The sequence below is a fragment of the Panthera tigris genome, chromosome A1, assembly GCF_018350195.1.
Source record: "Panthera tigris isolate Pti1 chromosome A1, P.tigris_Pti1_mat1.1, whole genome shotgun sequence".
NCBI classification, from domain to species: Eukaryota; Metazoa; Chordata; class Mammalia; order Carnivora; family Felidae; genus Panthera; species Panthera tigris.
The window spans coordinates 87,303,339-87,316,656 of record NC_056660.1 but is presented as its reverse complement, the minus strand read 5'-3'; the positions used below and the strand labels follow the sequence as shown (position 1 = coordinate 87,316,656).

Here is a 13,318-nt window from a genome sequence, read left to right as displayed (position 1 = left end):
TATGTACCTCTGATGTACAGGATATTCCTTTTAAAGCATATCTTTTGTGTTCAGTTAAAACATTCTTTGTCAGAATTCCTCTTGGAGTCTGATGTATAAATTTGGAAATAGGAATAAATAGCTTAAGCTGTATCAGCACATCTTGTTAAAGACAAGTTACTGTAATGGCAGACTGACTGGTGGACCAGTATTTATTTTGTTGCATTATGTAGTGATTAGTGTGTATTTGTGCTTTCTTGGCTGGTTCGTAGAGAAGGTTGAGAAATGTATTCATTTTATTTTGTTAAGAGGGTCTTTTGTTTTGTTTTTGTTAGGAGAGTCTTAATGTTCAGTAAAGGTCTGACATTTGACTTCTAGGTGCCACCACAAAACAGTGTGGTATTGTATTTGTATTCAGTGGTTTGTGTGTGTATATAGATACAGAGAAACATGCTAGTTATCTTTGTGAAACGTTATTTGAAGAGGACTTGAAAACTTACTTCATACTAAACATTTTAAAAGTTTTAAAATTTGATAGAAAACTATATCAAAAATGACATGAGGAGAAATAGAAAACTGAAACAGTCCTATAACTTTTAAAGAAATGGATCCAGAAATATAAAAAAAAAATATTTCATAGAAAGAGTCTATGTTCAGTGGATCTACTGATTAGTTATACCAAATATTTCTGGAAAGACATTATTACATTTTCATGGAGATTCTTCTAGACAACAGAAAAAGGGTATACACTCTCCAACTCATCTTATGTAGATGTAGATACATAATATTGATGTTGAAATCTTACAAGGAAAACATGTAGAGTTGAAATTACAGGCCAATGCTTGGGATTCTGTGTCTCCCTGTCTGCCCATCTTCTCTCTCTCTCTCTCTCTCTCTCTCTCTCTCTCTCTCTCTCAAAAATAAATAAACATTTAAAAAATTAAAGGGAGACCTGGGTGGCTCAGTCGGTTAAATGTCCGACTTCAGCTCAGGTCATGATCTTACGGTTTGTGGGTTTGAGCCCAGCATTGTGCTCTGTGCTGACAGCTCAGAGCCTGGAGCCTGCTTCAGATTCTGTGTCTCCCTCTCTCTGCCCCTCCCCTGTGCATACTCTGTCTCTCTCTCTCAAAATAAATAAACATTAAAAAATTACAGGTCAGTATCTTATGAATATCGAAGCTAAAATCTTAAACAAGATATTAGTCAACCAAGTAATCCGACACATGAAGCAGGCAATACGCTATGATTGAAGTCGTAGTCCAAGAATGTCTGGTTGCTTTAACATTAGAAACATTAAAAAAGCAAAACAGTGCATGATATTAACAGATTGAAAGAGAAAAATGTTGTGGTTATCTCTATAAATGCTGAATAAAAATGTTTGATAAAATTTAACATAATCTCGTAATATAAAATTATTTACTGACTATAGATAAAGGGTTTCTTCCTTAATTTGGAAAACAGTACTACAGGAAATACCAGCTAGAATCACCCTTAAAATGAAAGAGACCTGACTTTGTGATTGGAAACAAGGTAAGGAGGCTTTCTGTCCAACAATGGGCAGTACAATAAGGAGGAAAATAAGACAAAGGTATAAAATATGGGGACAAACGTGGAATTTACAGATAATATCAATTTCAGAAAATCCAAAAGATTAGTGATTAGACTTTAATAAGAGACTTGGAAAAATTAAAACTTAAAAAAAAAGCAATATACAGAACAGACCACACACACACACACACACACACACACACACACATCAACTCCAGGTGGGTAGAGACCTGAGTGTAAAAGGTAAAACAATTAGCTCTTAGCAGGTAATGCAGACTATTTAGTGACATAAATGTAACAAAAGACTTAATAAATGGGTTAATCACAAAGGACAAGTTGATATGTTTGTCTGTATTAAGAACTTTGATCAGAAGACACCATGAAGAAGGGAAAATGCAAAACACACAGATGGAGAGAATTTTAATAAGACATTTAATGACCAAACCCTTTAGCATTTAAAGTAACAAAGAGCTTGGGGTGCCTGGGTGGCTCAGTCAGTTGACAGTCTGACTTTGGCTCAGGTCATGATCTCACGGTTCTATGAGTTCGAGCCCCACATCAAGCTCTGTGCTGACAACTCGGGGCCTGGAGCCTGCTTCGGATTCTGTGTCTCCCTCTCTGCTCCTCCCCTGCTCACACTCCGTCTCTTTCTCTCAAAAATAAATACATATTAAAAAATTTTAATTAACAAAGAGCTCCTGAAAATGAATATAAGAGAAACATACAGTGGTATTGAAAATGGGGCAAATCTTGAACAGTGACATCATAAAGAGGAAACGCTAATGGCCAAAAACATCAGAAAATGTGCATCGCTTTATCAGTAATGGGACCACAGGGAGGACAACTTCAGTCCCACCAAGTTGCCAACAGTTGACAACACAGGGGAGGCAAGAGTGGGAACTCCCTTCCTGACAGTCCTGTGGAAAGACTCTGCATCATCTGAGAAGGCTGGGGTGTGCATGTATCACGATCCCACAGATCCTCTCCTAGAGGAGCTTGTGCAGAGGGATGTCTCCAGTGTCCACACCTGCAGCAGCAACATGGAACAGTGATAGAATGTATAGATAGATTGTGGTTACCCATTTCTAGGAAAGGCAGGGGGCTTCTCCAGGCCTTACAGCTGGTGCAGAACCTGGAGAAGTTTCTGACCCCCTAGCTCACCATTCGGGCTCCTCTTACCAGAGCTGCCTTCCTGACTTACAAGGTGACTCTGTCCCCAGAGCTTGCAGCTGTGTTTGCCAAGGAGCAGCCAGCATGCAGTGAGGTTCAGGCCAAGGCAGGGGCCAGTGCCACATTGAGCTGCGAGGTAGCCCAGGACAAGACGGAGGTGATGTGGTACAAGGATGGGAAGAAGCTGAGTGCAAGCTCCAGAGTGCGTGTGGAGGCCAAGGGTTGCAGCAGGAAGCTGGTGGTGCAGCAAGCAGGGAGAGCAGATGCTGGGGAGTACAGCTGCGAGGCCAGGGGAGAGAAGGTGTCCTTCTGCCTGGACGTTACAGGTCAGTACTTGGGGGTAATACTCTAGCCTTGATGGAAGGTGATGATGGGACCATCCAGGATTACACCCGGATGGACTTTTGTGTACTTTTCCTTTAGACCTAATCTCTTCATGTCTACCATTTGTCCATATGCTGTTTTCATCTCCTTTTTTCACATCAGTTTTGGGTCAAGGGAGGCCTCATGGGAAGGGTATGCATGGAAAGGAAAGGGGCTGTTTCTGTAATCTGGAATGGCAATTTGGTGCAACAATGCTCAGTCACATTCCTAGCACCTGCCCTGCTCTTTCTGGTGTTCCTTGGTGTCCAGGATTCTAGTTCCATCTTGTGCTTGGGCTCGAGGTCAACCAGGTATCTCTCACCCTTGGATATGGCACATTTTCTCCATTATATGTTTTGACAACTACCCATGCCACCCATCAGTAGCTCTGACCAGTTTTTGTCAGTGAGAGGTGTTTCAATTCACTTGGGCCTAGATTAGGGGAGATTCTGGCCACACAATCATACTTGGAATTGAGATATCAAGAGTGAACCTTAGATTATCACACTTGAAGTGTCTGGGACACTCTTCCTTCTTTTTCACTGATAGAGAAGCTCGCTGTTACCTGTGTGTGACAAAATGTAGGTGCATGTTTTGTGACAATGTCTGCTGTGCAAAGGGAAGGAAGAATGGATGATTTGTAGATACTCACCTGTGACATTTAGGATTATTGTTTTCAAGAAAACCTCACTTTGCCCTTCTCTCCAGGTTGGAGATACACTCTCAGTGTCAGATTTACCCTTCTGGTTGCATTTTTAAACTTAGAAATGGGAAGGAGCAGGTAACTCCTGGCACTCAGTGTGCTTTGTCACTGAGGTGTTCCCACAGTAGCAGCCTGACCAGGAAAGCAGCATTTATTTTGTAGCATTTTCCTAATGTTTTGTGTGTATCTGCATCTGCTGGACTGGTACATAAAGTGGAAAAAATCAAAATTTTTTTCCTTTGTTAAGAGAACCTTGGGGCGCTTGGATGGCTCAGTGGGTTAAGCGTCCAACTTTGGCTCAGGTCATGATCTCGCAGTTCCTGAGTTCCAGCCCATTGTCGGGCTCTGAGCTGATAGCTCGGAGCCTGAGGCTGGCCCAGATTCTGTGTCTCCCTCTCAATCTGCCCCTCCCCTGTTCATACTCTGTCTCTCTCTGTCTCTGTCTCTCTCTCAAAAATAAATAAACATTAAAAAAAGAGAGAATCTTGATACCAAATAGGGGTGGGCTCCCATCCTACTCTGACTCCTAGTTGCCAGAACATAACAGTTTGGAATTTTATCAGCATATAATGATCCATGGGTGGGGGTAGGCACCCCAAATCCCATTTAGGTGTCTGTGAAATCTTATTTTAAGACAATATGACAAAATATTTTATGGTAATAAATTTGAAAAGTTGTGACAATTTGGATAATTCCTAATAAATTGTGAGAATGGACACAAAAAGATACAGAAATCTCAAATAGTTTCATGACTTTTAAATAAGTGGAACCAATAATACAAAATCTTTGAAGTCAAGTAGTTCTCTGGTAAACTATGTTCAATATTCTTTAAAATGGTTATTCTATGCTTGAGGAAATAATTGTTCTGGGGAATATAAAAACAAGATATATTTCATAACTCATTTTAGGTAGTGTGAGAAATAAGCCCACCAACTCAATCAAAGGAGGGACACAGAGACTTGGAGCACAGTGAAACAAGGCTTTGAGCGATGTTCTTGCAAGAGCAGTGTCTGATGGATAGGCACACTCAGGGCAGTTACAGCAATTTACCTCTTAGCACGCAAGTCCCTCCCGTGGTTCCTCATTGGCTGAGCACTGCGGAGATTACAGTCTTACCCAGACATTGCTTGTGCCCATGGAAGGCAAAAAGTAGTCTCATTGGAACAACTGTACATTCCCTAAGGTGACGCAGAGACTTTCAGCCCCTCCTCCCTTTGTTCTTTGGCGCGTGTTCATTGCAAAGTCTACCAAACGGAGAGGGGAAGAAGAGCCAGGAAGTGAAGAGTCTAAGGGTTTGGGACTCCACTGTGTGTGTGGGGTACATACATATTTCCAATAAGTTGTAAATCTATTGTTAACTAGACACAATGGCTTTTATTTGGTATTCAAAAATGAATCATCTCCCTTACTTCTCACAATCCCACCTCTTCTTTTCTAAGTTGATTCCATTTTCATTTATATTTCCTTCATTTTTGAGCTCTCACTCAAACATGTTTAGTAGGTGTTGGCTCTCCTCCTCGTAGTAAGGTTTATCTTTCAATAATAATAGGTCATTTTGGGCATAAGCACAAACATTTGTTCATTAATAACAATGAGTCTTTGGACTCATTGTCCAAAGAGTTTAGAATCAAAGCAACCATTCCTTTCCATTTACTAAAGCATACTTCTAACCAGTCACTAAACAAGTCACTACTCCCTGAGTTTTATGCTAGTTCATTGGCTAGAGTTGGTAGTCCCTGCAAAGCTTTGGTGATGGTGCCGTCTGCAGCAATGTTGGGGAGAAAGGTACAGCACTGGTCTCCTAACATAACACAAAAGAAAGACTCCCTCTTTCTCTGCTAGCATCATGTCTAAGGCTATCCTGTTCTCCCATGCCATTCGAGTGGTAGCATCTAACTTACTGGCTACTCCTTGGAGTGCAGCCCTAGTGAAATTGATAGACCTTTGCTGATTTTAGCAGATGTGATTAATCCAGTCCACATTCTTATCAATGGTAAACCACCAGAAAAGTGAGGACTGAAATCCAGCAGCTATCTGATTCCTGTCCTTAAGTTCATTGGAGACACCCCTATAGGACTCCTATTGCACCAATGTACACATTGGAATAAAAATATCACTGTAAAGCCCTCTGGTTTCTGTGGTGAATGTCACTGTCTTTATCGGTTTGATGGAATGCCAAAGTGAATGAAATGGCCATTTGGACTAATGCACAAGTTCCACTCCAATTGGGCAGAAACCGGTTAAGTAGGCTCCTCTTCCCAAAGTACCACCAAACATCTGCTCATGGGATGTTCAAGTTAGAATAGTTGTGGCTCTGTTCACCAGTGGCATTTAGGATGTGCACGTGGGTCAGCCAATATCCCACAGGTTTGTTGAATTGTTTCCCTACTCTTGAGAGACAGGAGGAGTGATTCCTTGTCCCTATGAAGGAAGAGGGGATGGCCCTTGGGTCTGACATTTGTAGTGCATGAAAGAGCAATGACAGGATCTTGCAGGTCTCATTTCCCCAAACATCCGTGACTGATGGAGAGCCATCATGCAACTCATTCCTGCAGGGTCTGTATCCCATCCAGAGGGAAATGGAACAATTTGCCCCTGTGGCCTTTCTGCACCACAAACATAACAATTGCTTTTGTTAAACATCTGCACAGAGAAGTGAACACATTACACCCACGCATTAACATCTCCGTATCCAGTCTAGATCTTAAGGGTCTGTGTCAGGTCTTTGATTTCAACTTTGCTTATCTTCTTTGGATCATTAGTGGGAGAAATTAAATACCCCCTTGGATCTGTGGTTGGTTGAGGCATACTACAGATGAGGTTATCAACTGGCTTAAGGGACAGTAGTCCCTTAAGTTCTTAAATTCTTGTAACATCTACTCCTAATCCATATGTTCCAGGTGCTGCCCTTGGGTCCTGATCTGCAGTGAGGGGGCTGTTAATGGTTAGAAGCATGGGGTCACACTTTAAGTTCTGGCAATTTTTCAGTGGGACACCCTTAGATGGATGTATTTTAACTGTTAAAGTGTCCATGGGTTTGGCCGTCCATTCCTGAATCTGAGTAGTCTACGATGCCAAGTCCCAACTCCCAAACAAGGTTTGAGGTCCAGATGACTGTAAAGATCAAAGGTATCAATACAAAGATATTTATCTGCCTGTGATAGCCACCTCTGTTTTTCTAAATTCCCACATGATAGGTTGAGGCAGGCATCAAATTTCAAAGTTTGAGGGGATTCAGTTCTAGTTACATTAATTACTAAGCTAATGGGATAGGCTTGAGGCACTTCCTTTTTGGAATTTTCTCATCCTCTGGTGGTTGCCTACCCAAGCCATAGTATTCCCCAGTTGCAAGGCCAGATTCTAACCTTTATTGTACACTCTGAAATTCCTTTCTTAAGGGTAATTTTAAGGGGTCCTTGGTTGTCTTATATACCTCCCATCGTCCCTTCACCTTACTGTCTAGAGTCCGCGTTACTGGCCCCTTGACCTGAGTGTAATGAGTCCATCCCCTTTCCGCAGTCAATACAACAGTTTCAGTGGTTACAAGAACTTCATAGGGGCCTTGCCAGCTAGGTTGGAGTATTTTCCTCTTTCCAACATTTGATTAATGCCTGATCCCCCAGTTGAAAGTGATGGGCCATGAATTCAAGTGTCAGGGTCTGTGTGAGAGCCCTTTTACCCTAAGGGAAGATAGAACAGAGGATGTGGCCAGTACATATCTCTGAGGAACTGACCTTTAGTTTCCAGGGTGGGTAAGTCCGAGTCCAATGCCCTCCCTAAATAAAGTAGCCTATCAAGAAGCTCATAGGCAGACAACCCTGCTAGGAAGTTAAGCAAACCTATTGTGGCCTTGGAAACTTCGGCTCACTTTCCCTTGAAATCAGGAATTCATCTACATATTGAAAGAGTTGAGTGTCTGGCGGAGGTGGGGGGACATTTTTATTATAGATTCCACGTTTGACTAAACAAATTGGAGGCCTCAGTAAAGCCCTGTGGCAATACTGTCCAGTGGTATTGTTGCTTTCTCCTGCTTACAGGATTCTCCCATTCAAAGGCAAAGAGATCTCTGCTCTCTGGGTCTAGTGGACATGCCCAAAAGTCATCCTTCAAATCTACTACGCTAAACCATTTATGCCCATAAGGAATTTTACTGAGGGGGGTATAGGGATTAGGGACTGTAGGGTATTGGGTTCAAACTATCTGGTTTACTGCTCCCAGGTCTTGCACCAACTGGTAGGACCCATCTGGATTTCATACTGGGAGTTCCAGAGTATTGTATGGGTAAATACAGGGTTCTAGCAACCCATCCTTGATAAGACCCGTGGTCACTGGCTGGAGTCTTTTTGTTCCTTCTATTGGAATAAGAGACTGCTTCCTGCACACTGTTTCACCTGGTTGTTTTAAGCAAATCTTCACTGGGAGAATTTGAAGCCCTCTTCTGTTTCTCTCTTTGACCCATATCTCTGGATGTATCTTACTTTCTTCTTCCTCTATGAGGTAAGCTATGAGAACTTTAATTTGGCTCCTCTCTATCCCTATATCCAAACCCAGCTCTATAGTGAGGTCTCTGCCTAGGGGGTCGACTCCTGCTTCAGGAATGGACAGGAAAGACACCTCTGTTTCCTCAGTCTCAGTTCTTACAGTCATGGTTTCATATATACAAACCTGAAATTTTTCTCCTTTTATTCCTGAAACCAAAAGTTTTTCTGGTGAGAATTTTGTCCCCTGTGGCTTAAATGTTAGGGAGGAATGGGCAGCTTCGGTGTCAAACAAGAAGGTTGTATCTTCTCCCTTGGGTCCCACCTTTGAATGTATCAAGGACTGCTGCTGGAGTCTAGCAAAGGGGAACCCCTGACCCCCTTTATCTTCTTCTTCCAGAGCCATAAGGGGGTCAGTTCCTCTTCCTTCTTCCATAGAGGACACTCCCTTTTAAAGTGGCCAGGCGGTCTGCATTTATAACATTTCCTTTCTTCTCCTTCTCGCTTTCCTCTCGTTTTACTTTGTTCCCTATGATCCCTCATTTCCCCCCTGGGGGAATCTCTATTTCCTCCTTCCCTTTCAATCATCTTCTCCACAGTAGTCACCATAATTTTTGCTTTCTGTTGTTGCTTCTTTTCATCCCTCTTTACAAATACCTTTTGTGCCTCCCTGCGCAATTCCTCTATCCACCTTCTATAACTTTCTGGCAATATCAGGCCAACTTCTGGAGACAAAATTAACCTTCAGGAGACCCTGCCCCACTGGGTCCTCCAGATCAAGGCCTGAATATTTCCTCATTTGATCCTTAAGCCTCTGTAAGCAAGCAGTTGGGGTTTCCTCCTTCTCTTTCTGTATCTCAAAAGCCTTAAGGAGCACCTGTGTGGCTCAGTTGGTTAAGCGTCTGACTTCAGCTCAGGTCACAATCTCATGGTTTCTGGGTTTGAGCTCTGCATTGGGCTCTGTGCTGACAGCTCAGAGCCTGGAGCCTGCTTCGGATTCTGTGTCTCCCTCTCTCTCTGACCCTCCCAGCTTGCACTCTGTCTTTCTTTCTCTCAAAAATAAATAAAACATATATATATATATTTAAAATTCCTTGATGATACTCTGAGATCTTGGAGCTGATCCCCTGATTCCTCTGATGATTGGTTTTCTTAATTTCTGCTTCCTCCTAACTCTGTGCCCAAGATCATCATTGTCCCAACCAGGATCTAGGTTAGGAAACTTCTGTTCCGCTGGCTGAACTCCTGGCCAGGTGGGTGCTCTCTCCACCAAACAGACATTGCAGCTCTTCTGATCATTCCTCTTTGCTCTCTGGTAAATAGGATATTCATGATAGACATCAGCTCAGCCCAGGAATAAATATTACGTCCCCCAAACTGATCGACCTCTCCTGATCATTTCTCTTTGCTCTCTGGTAAATAGGATATTCATGATAGACATCAGCCTAGCCCAGGAATAAATATTAGGTCTGCAAAACTAATCAACCTGATCTGCCAAACCTAGTGGATCTTCCAACAGTGGTTTCATTTCCTTCTTGAAATTCCTCACCTCAGTACTGGTGGTGGTGGGCATTGACAAAACCAATCTCTCCTTGTCCCCTTTAAAAGGACCTTCCTTAATGGAAATAACTTAGGGCTCCAGCAATCTATCCTTGATAAGATCTGCGATCACTGGCTGGAGACTTTTTTTCCCTTCTATTGGAATAGGAAACTGCTTCCTGCAAACTATTTCACCCAGTTGTTTTAAGGAAATCTTTTTTGGGGGAATGAAGAGCTCCCAGAGGGAAGAAGGAAGTTCTCTATGTGCTTTTTACATTTTTTCGGTTCCCTCCTGAGGTTTGGATACAAACCAGTAAGGCATAAGGTTCCTCCTGTCCACCCAAATTCTCTGTTTTGTTCCCTCCTACCCCCTCCTGTGGGTTGACCTGGGGATTATAAGGAGGAGGAGTACAAGAGAGGGCGTCCCAAGGCTTCTCCTTTAGAGATTCCTAGTACTTTCCTTTTTTGTGTTAAGAGGAAACATAGAAGAGTTCTTGGTAGACAACAGAGAGCATATTCCCTCACCTACAGTGTACTGGAACTTTGTCATTCACATAAAGGACTAGAGCCTGGCAGACCCAGTCTTTGTCTGAGACAAACTGAGGCCAAAAAACAGAGGGCCCTTTAACTGTGTCTCTTGTCCAAACAAAGCAGCAGAATTTGATCATTTTATGTTTGTCCTTGTTCCCTGTATAAGGAGCACCCTCCCAGTACTATAACATTCGCCCCAGTGACTATCTGGGGGAAGCTGAAGAGACCCCACCTATTTCTGGGTCTCTTTCCTTACCCCTAGGCCTAGAATTTTTGTTCCCCATCCTTGAAAAGGCTGGTTCCTGCTCCTGAGCTTCCCTGGGGTGCTTGATCCCCCATTAATGGAGGTTTCCTGCACTCTCCAGAACCCACTTTGTCTCCAGCCATTTCCTTCATAGGAGAATGGGACTGCAGATCTAGACTGCATTGTCTTCATATCTAGGGTACGTCTCAGTCATACACACTCAGCTTCTAAGGATTTCCTGTCCCAAGGCAGTACTTGTAGTCAAATTTTCCTACGTTGGTCTGGGTGATGAGGTTTTGGGATGATGGTAAGGGTTCATGGGGTCAGGAGCTGAAGACCAAGAAAGAATTCTTGAATACGTCTTTGGTGCAAAAAGTTGATTTTATTACAGTACGGGGACAGGACCCACGGGCAGGAAGAACTGCACTGGGGTCATGATGGGGTAACTCATTCTATACCCTCAGGCTGGGAAGGTGTCAGGGATAGAGTAAGTCTCTAAGGAATTTTGGAGGCAAGGTTTCCAGGACCTTGAAAGGGTAGCTGTTGTTAGGAAAATGCCATTTATTACCATTTAGTAAAACCTCAGCATGAAACCCTTCAGATGTCCATTGGGGGCCATAAGCTTGGAGCATGATTGCCAGCATGTATCTTGGGGCATTTGAGATAAAGGAAATAGACTTACAGGATCCTTGAGGTTGGGGATAATGTTCAGCCAAGATTCTCTTTTGCCCCCAACAAAGTGTCATCATTGAGGCAGCTGAGCTCCTAGAGGGAGGTCACTTTGCCTGTGTCAAGGACTTGTCAACGGGCTTTAGGCAGGAAGGGAATTTCATTTTTCATTTGCTGTAGTTTCCCCACATCATGGGGGCCAGCACTTAAACCCCTTTCCTTTGTTCTTGGGCAGCCAAGAGTGTCCGAGCAATACCACACATTCCACCTGGGGGTGGGTGGGTGCTAGCTTATACTTTGCCGTTAGCCTGCTTTATACTCCCTCATCACATGCACAGAGTTATGGGTCACCGCGGTGCTGCCTTTTACCCTTTCCCCAGCATCACTTCTTTCTCCAAAGATAAAAAGTCTTTAGCTCCACAGATACCACAGAGGCCAGGAGCCCTCCCATGGAAAGGCCACCCTAACTGGGATGAGCCAGTTAAGTCCTCACCCACAGGAGGACTTGGACCCTGCAGGTTGAGGTGAATCCTGGGACCTCTCACATTTGTTCACCTTCTCTCTTTGTCCTTTGGTGCAAGCTCATTGCAAATCCCATGAAAATAAGTCCCTGAAACAGAGACAGGAAGAAGAACCAGGAAGTAAAGTTTGGGACTCCATTGTTGGGAGGGGGTCGAACATATTTTCTCTAGATTGTAAACCTACTGTCAAATGGACAGCACAGCTTTTATTTGAATCATCATGATGAAAACGAATCATCTCCCTTACTTCTCACAATAGCAAATGTAACAGTGGTACCAAAATCTTACAAGAAAAGTAGGAAGAATTAAATTACAGACCAACCTATTGGGGATATCAAAAACCAAAATCATAAATGAAATATTAGCAAAATTAATTCAACAATATAGCAAGAGAGTACCACACGGTGATGGAAGTCATTGTCCAGGATTGCAAATTTGGTTGAACGTTAGATCAATGTAAAGCCTGACATTAAGAAACTAAGTGAAAAACAGTGTGATTATCTCAACACAGAATAAAAGTGTTTGGTTAAATTTTTATGTCATAAATTCAGAAAATGTGTTTGATAAAACTCAGCATCAGTCATGCCATAAAATTCTTAACACGCTGTATGACAGTTCTCTTTCTTGCTTCAGAAAGTGAAGTTACAGAACACATGAGGAATTTATAGGAGACACTGAAAGCTTTGATTTGGGGACCATACAAGCAGGCCACTGTAATCACTGAGCAGTGTAAGGAGGAAAATAAAATAGATTCCATAAAGATGGAAGATACAGTGATAGAATGTACACTGATGATGTGATTTCCAATTCAAAAAATCCTAAATATAAATTACTAGGCCAAATAAGATTCTTGAGGAAGATTACCATGTAAAAAAACATTATGCAGATTACCATGTAAAAAAACATTTCTATATGTGCTAGCAAGAAACACTTTGAAATCGAAACCTTACAGTTATAATAGCATCAAAAATGTTGTGTTTCTAATTCCAACTCTGGTAAAAGGTTCTAGGAGGCTCTGTGAGGGGAAATTATTAAACATTTTTGAGACAGCCAAGAGATATAAATAGATGGGTAGAAATCCGGGAAAAATCAAATATTTTCATTAATCAAAATCTAAACAAAAATTGAGGGGAGGGTTGAAAAATAATAAGTGGATTCCAAAGGCAAAGTATAGCTGATACACTTTTCTCTTGAAGAGAATCCAAGTGTGAGCATTTGCTATACCAGATGTCGAGAATTATCATAAAGCGATAGTATATAAGACAACGGGATCTCAATGCAGGAATAGTTACCAGATCAAGGAACAAAATAATAAAACACAAACATATTCTTGCATAAATGGACTCGTGTCACCCCAGTTTTGGTTCTACTGCGATGTATAGCTACCCTATGACCCAGCAATAGCACTGCTAGGAATTTACCCAAAGGATACAGGAGTGCTGATGCATAGGGGCACTTGTACCCCAATGTTTATAGCAGCACTTTCAACAATAGCCAAATTATGGAAAGAGCCTAAATGTCCATCAACTGATGAATGGATAAAGAAATTGTGGTTTATATACACAATGGAATA

The 13,318-nt window shown here is 42.2% G+C and overlaps 1 protein-coding gene across 1 annotated transcript in view; it reads left to right on the top strand.

Annotated features, from left to right (window-relative positions):
* OBSCN (obscurin, cytoskeletal calmodulin and titin-interacting RhoGEF) overlaps positions 1–13,318 on the top strand; it is a 161,950-nt gene that overhangs the window by 32,917 nt on the left and 115,715 nt on the right. Inside the window, exon 12 of the mRNA XM_042981271.1 lies at positions 2,748–3,023. Coding sequence (XP_042837205.1) covers positions 2,748–3,023 — 276 coding nt within the window. The remainder of the gene's footprint in view (positions 1–2,747; positions 3,024–13,318) is intronic.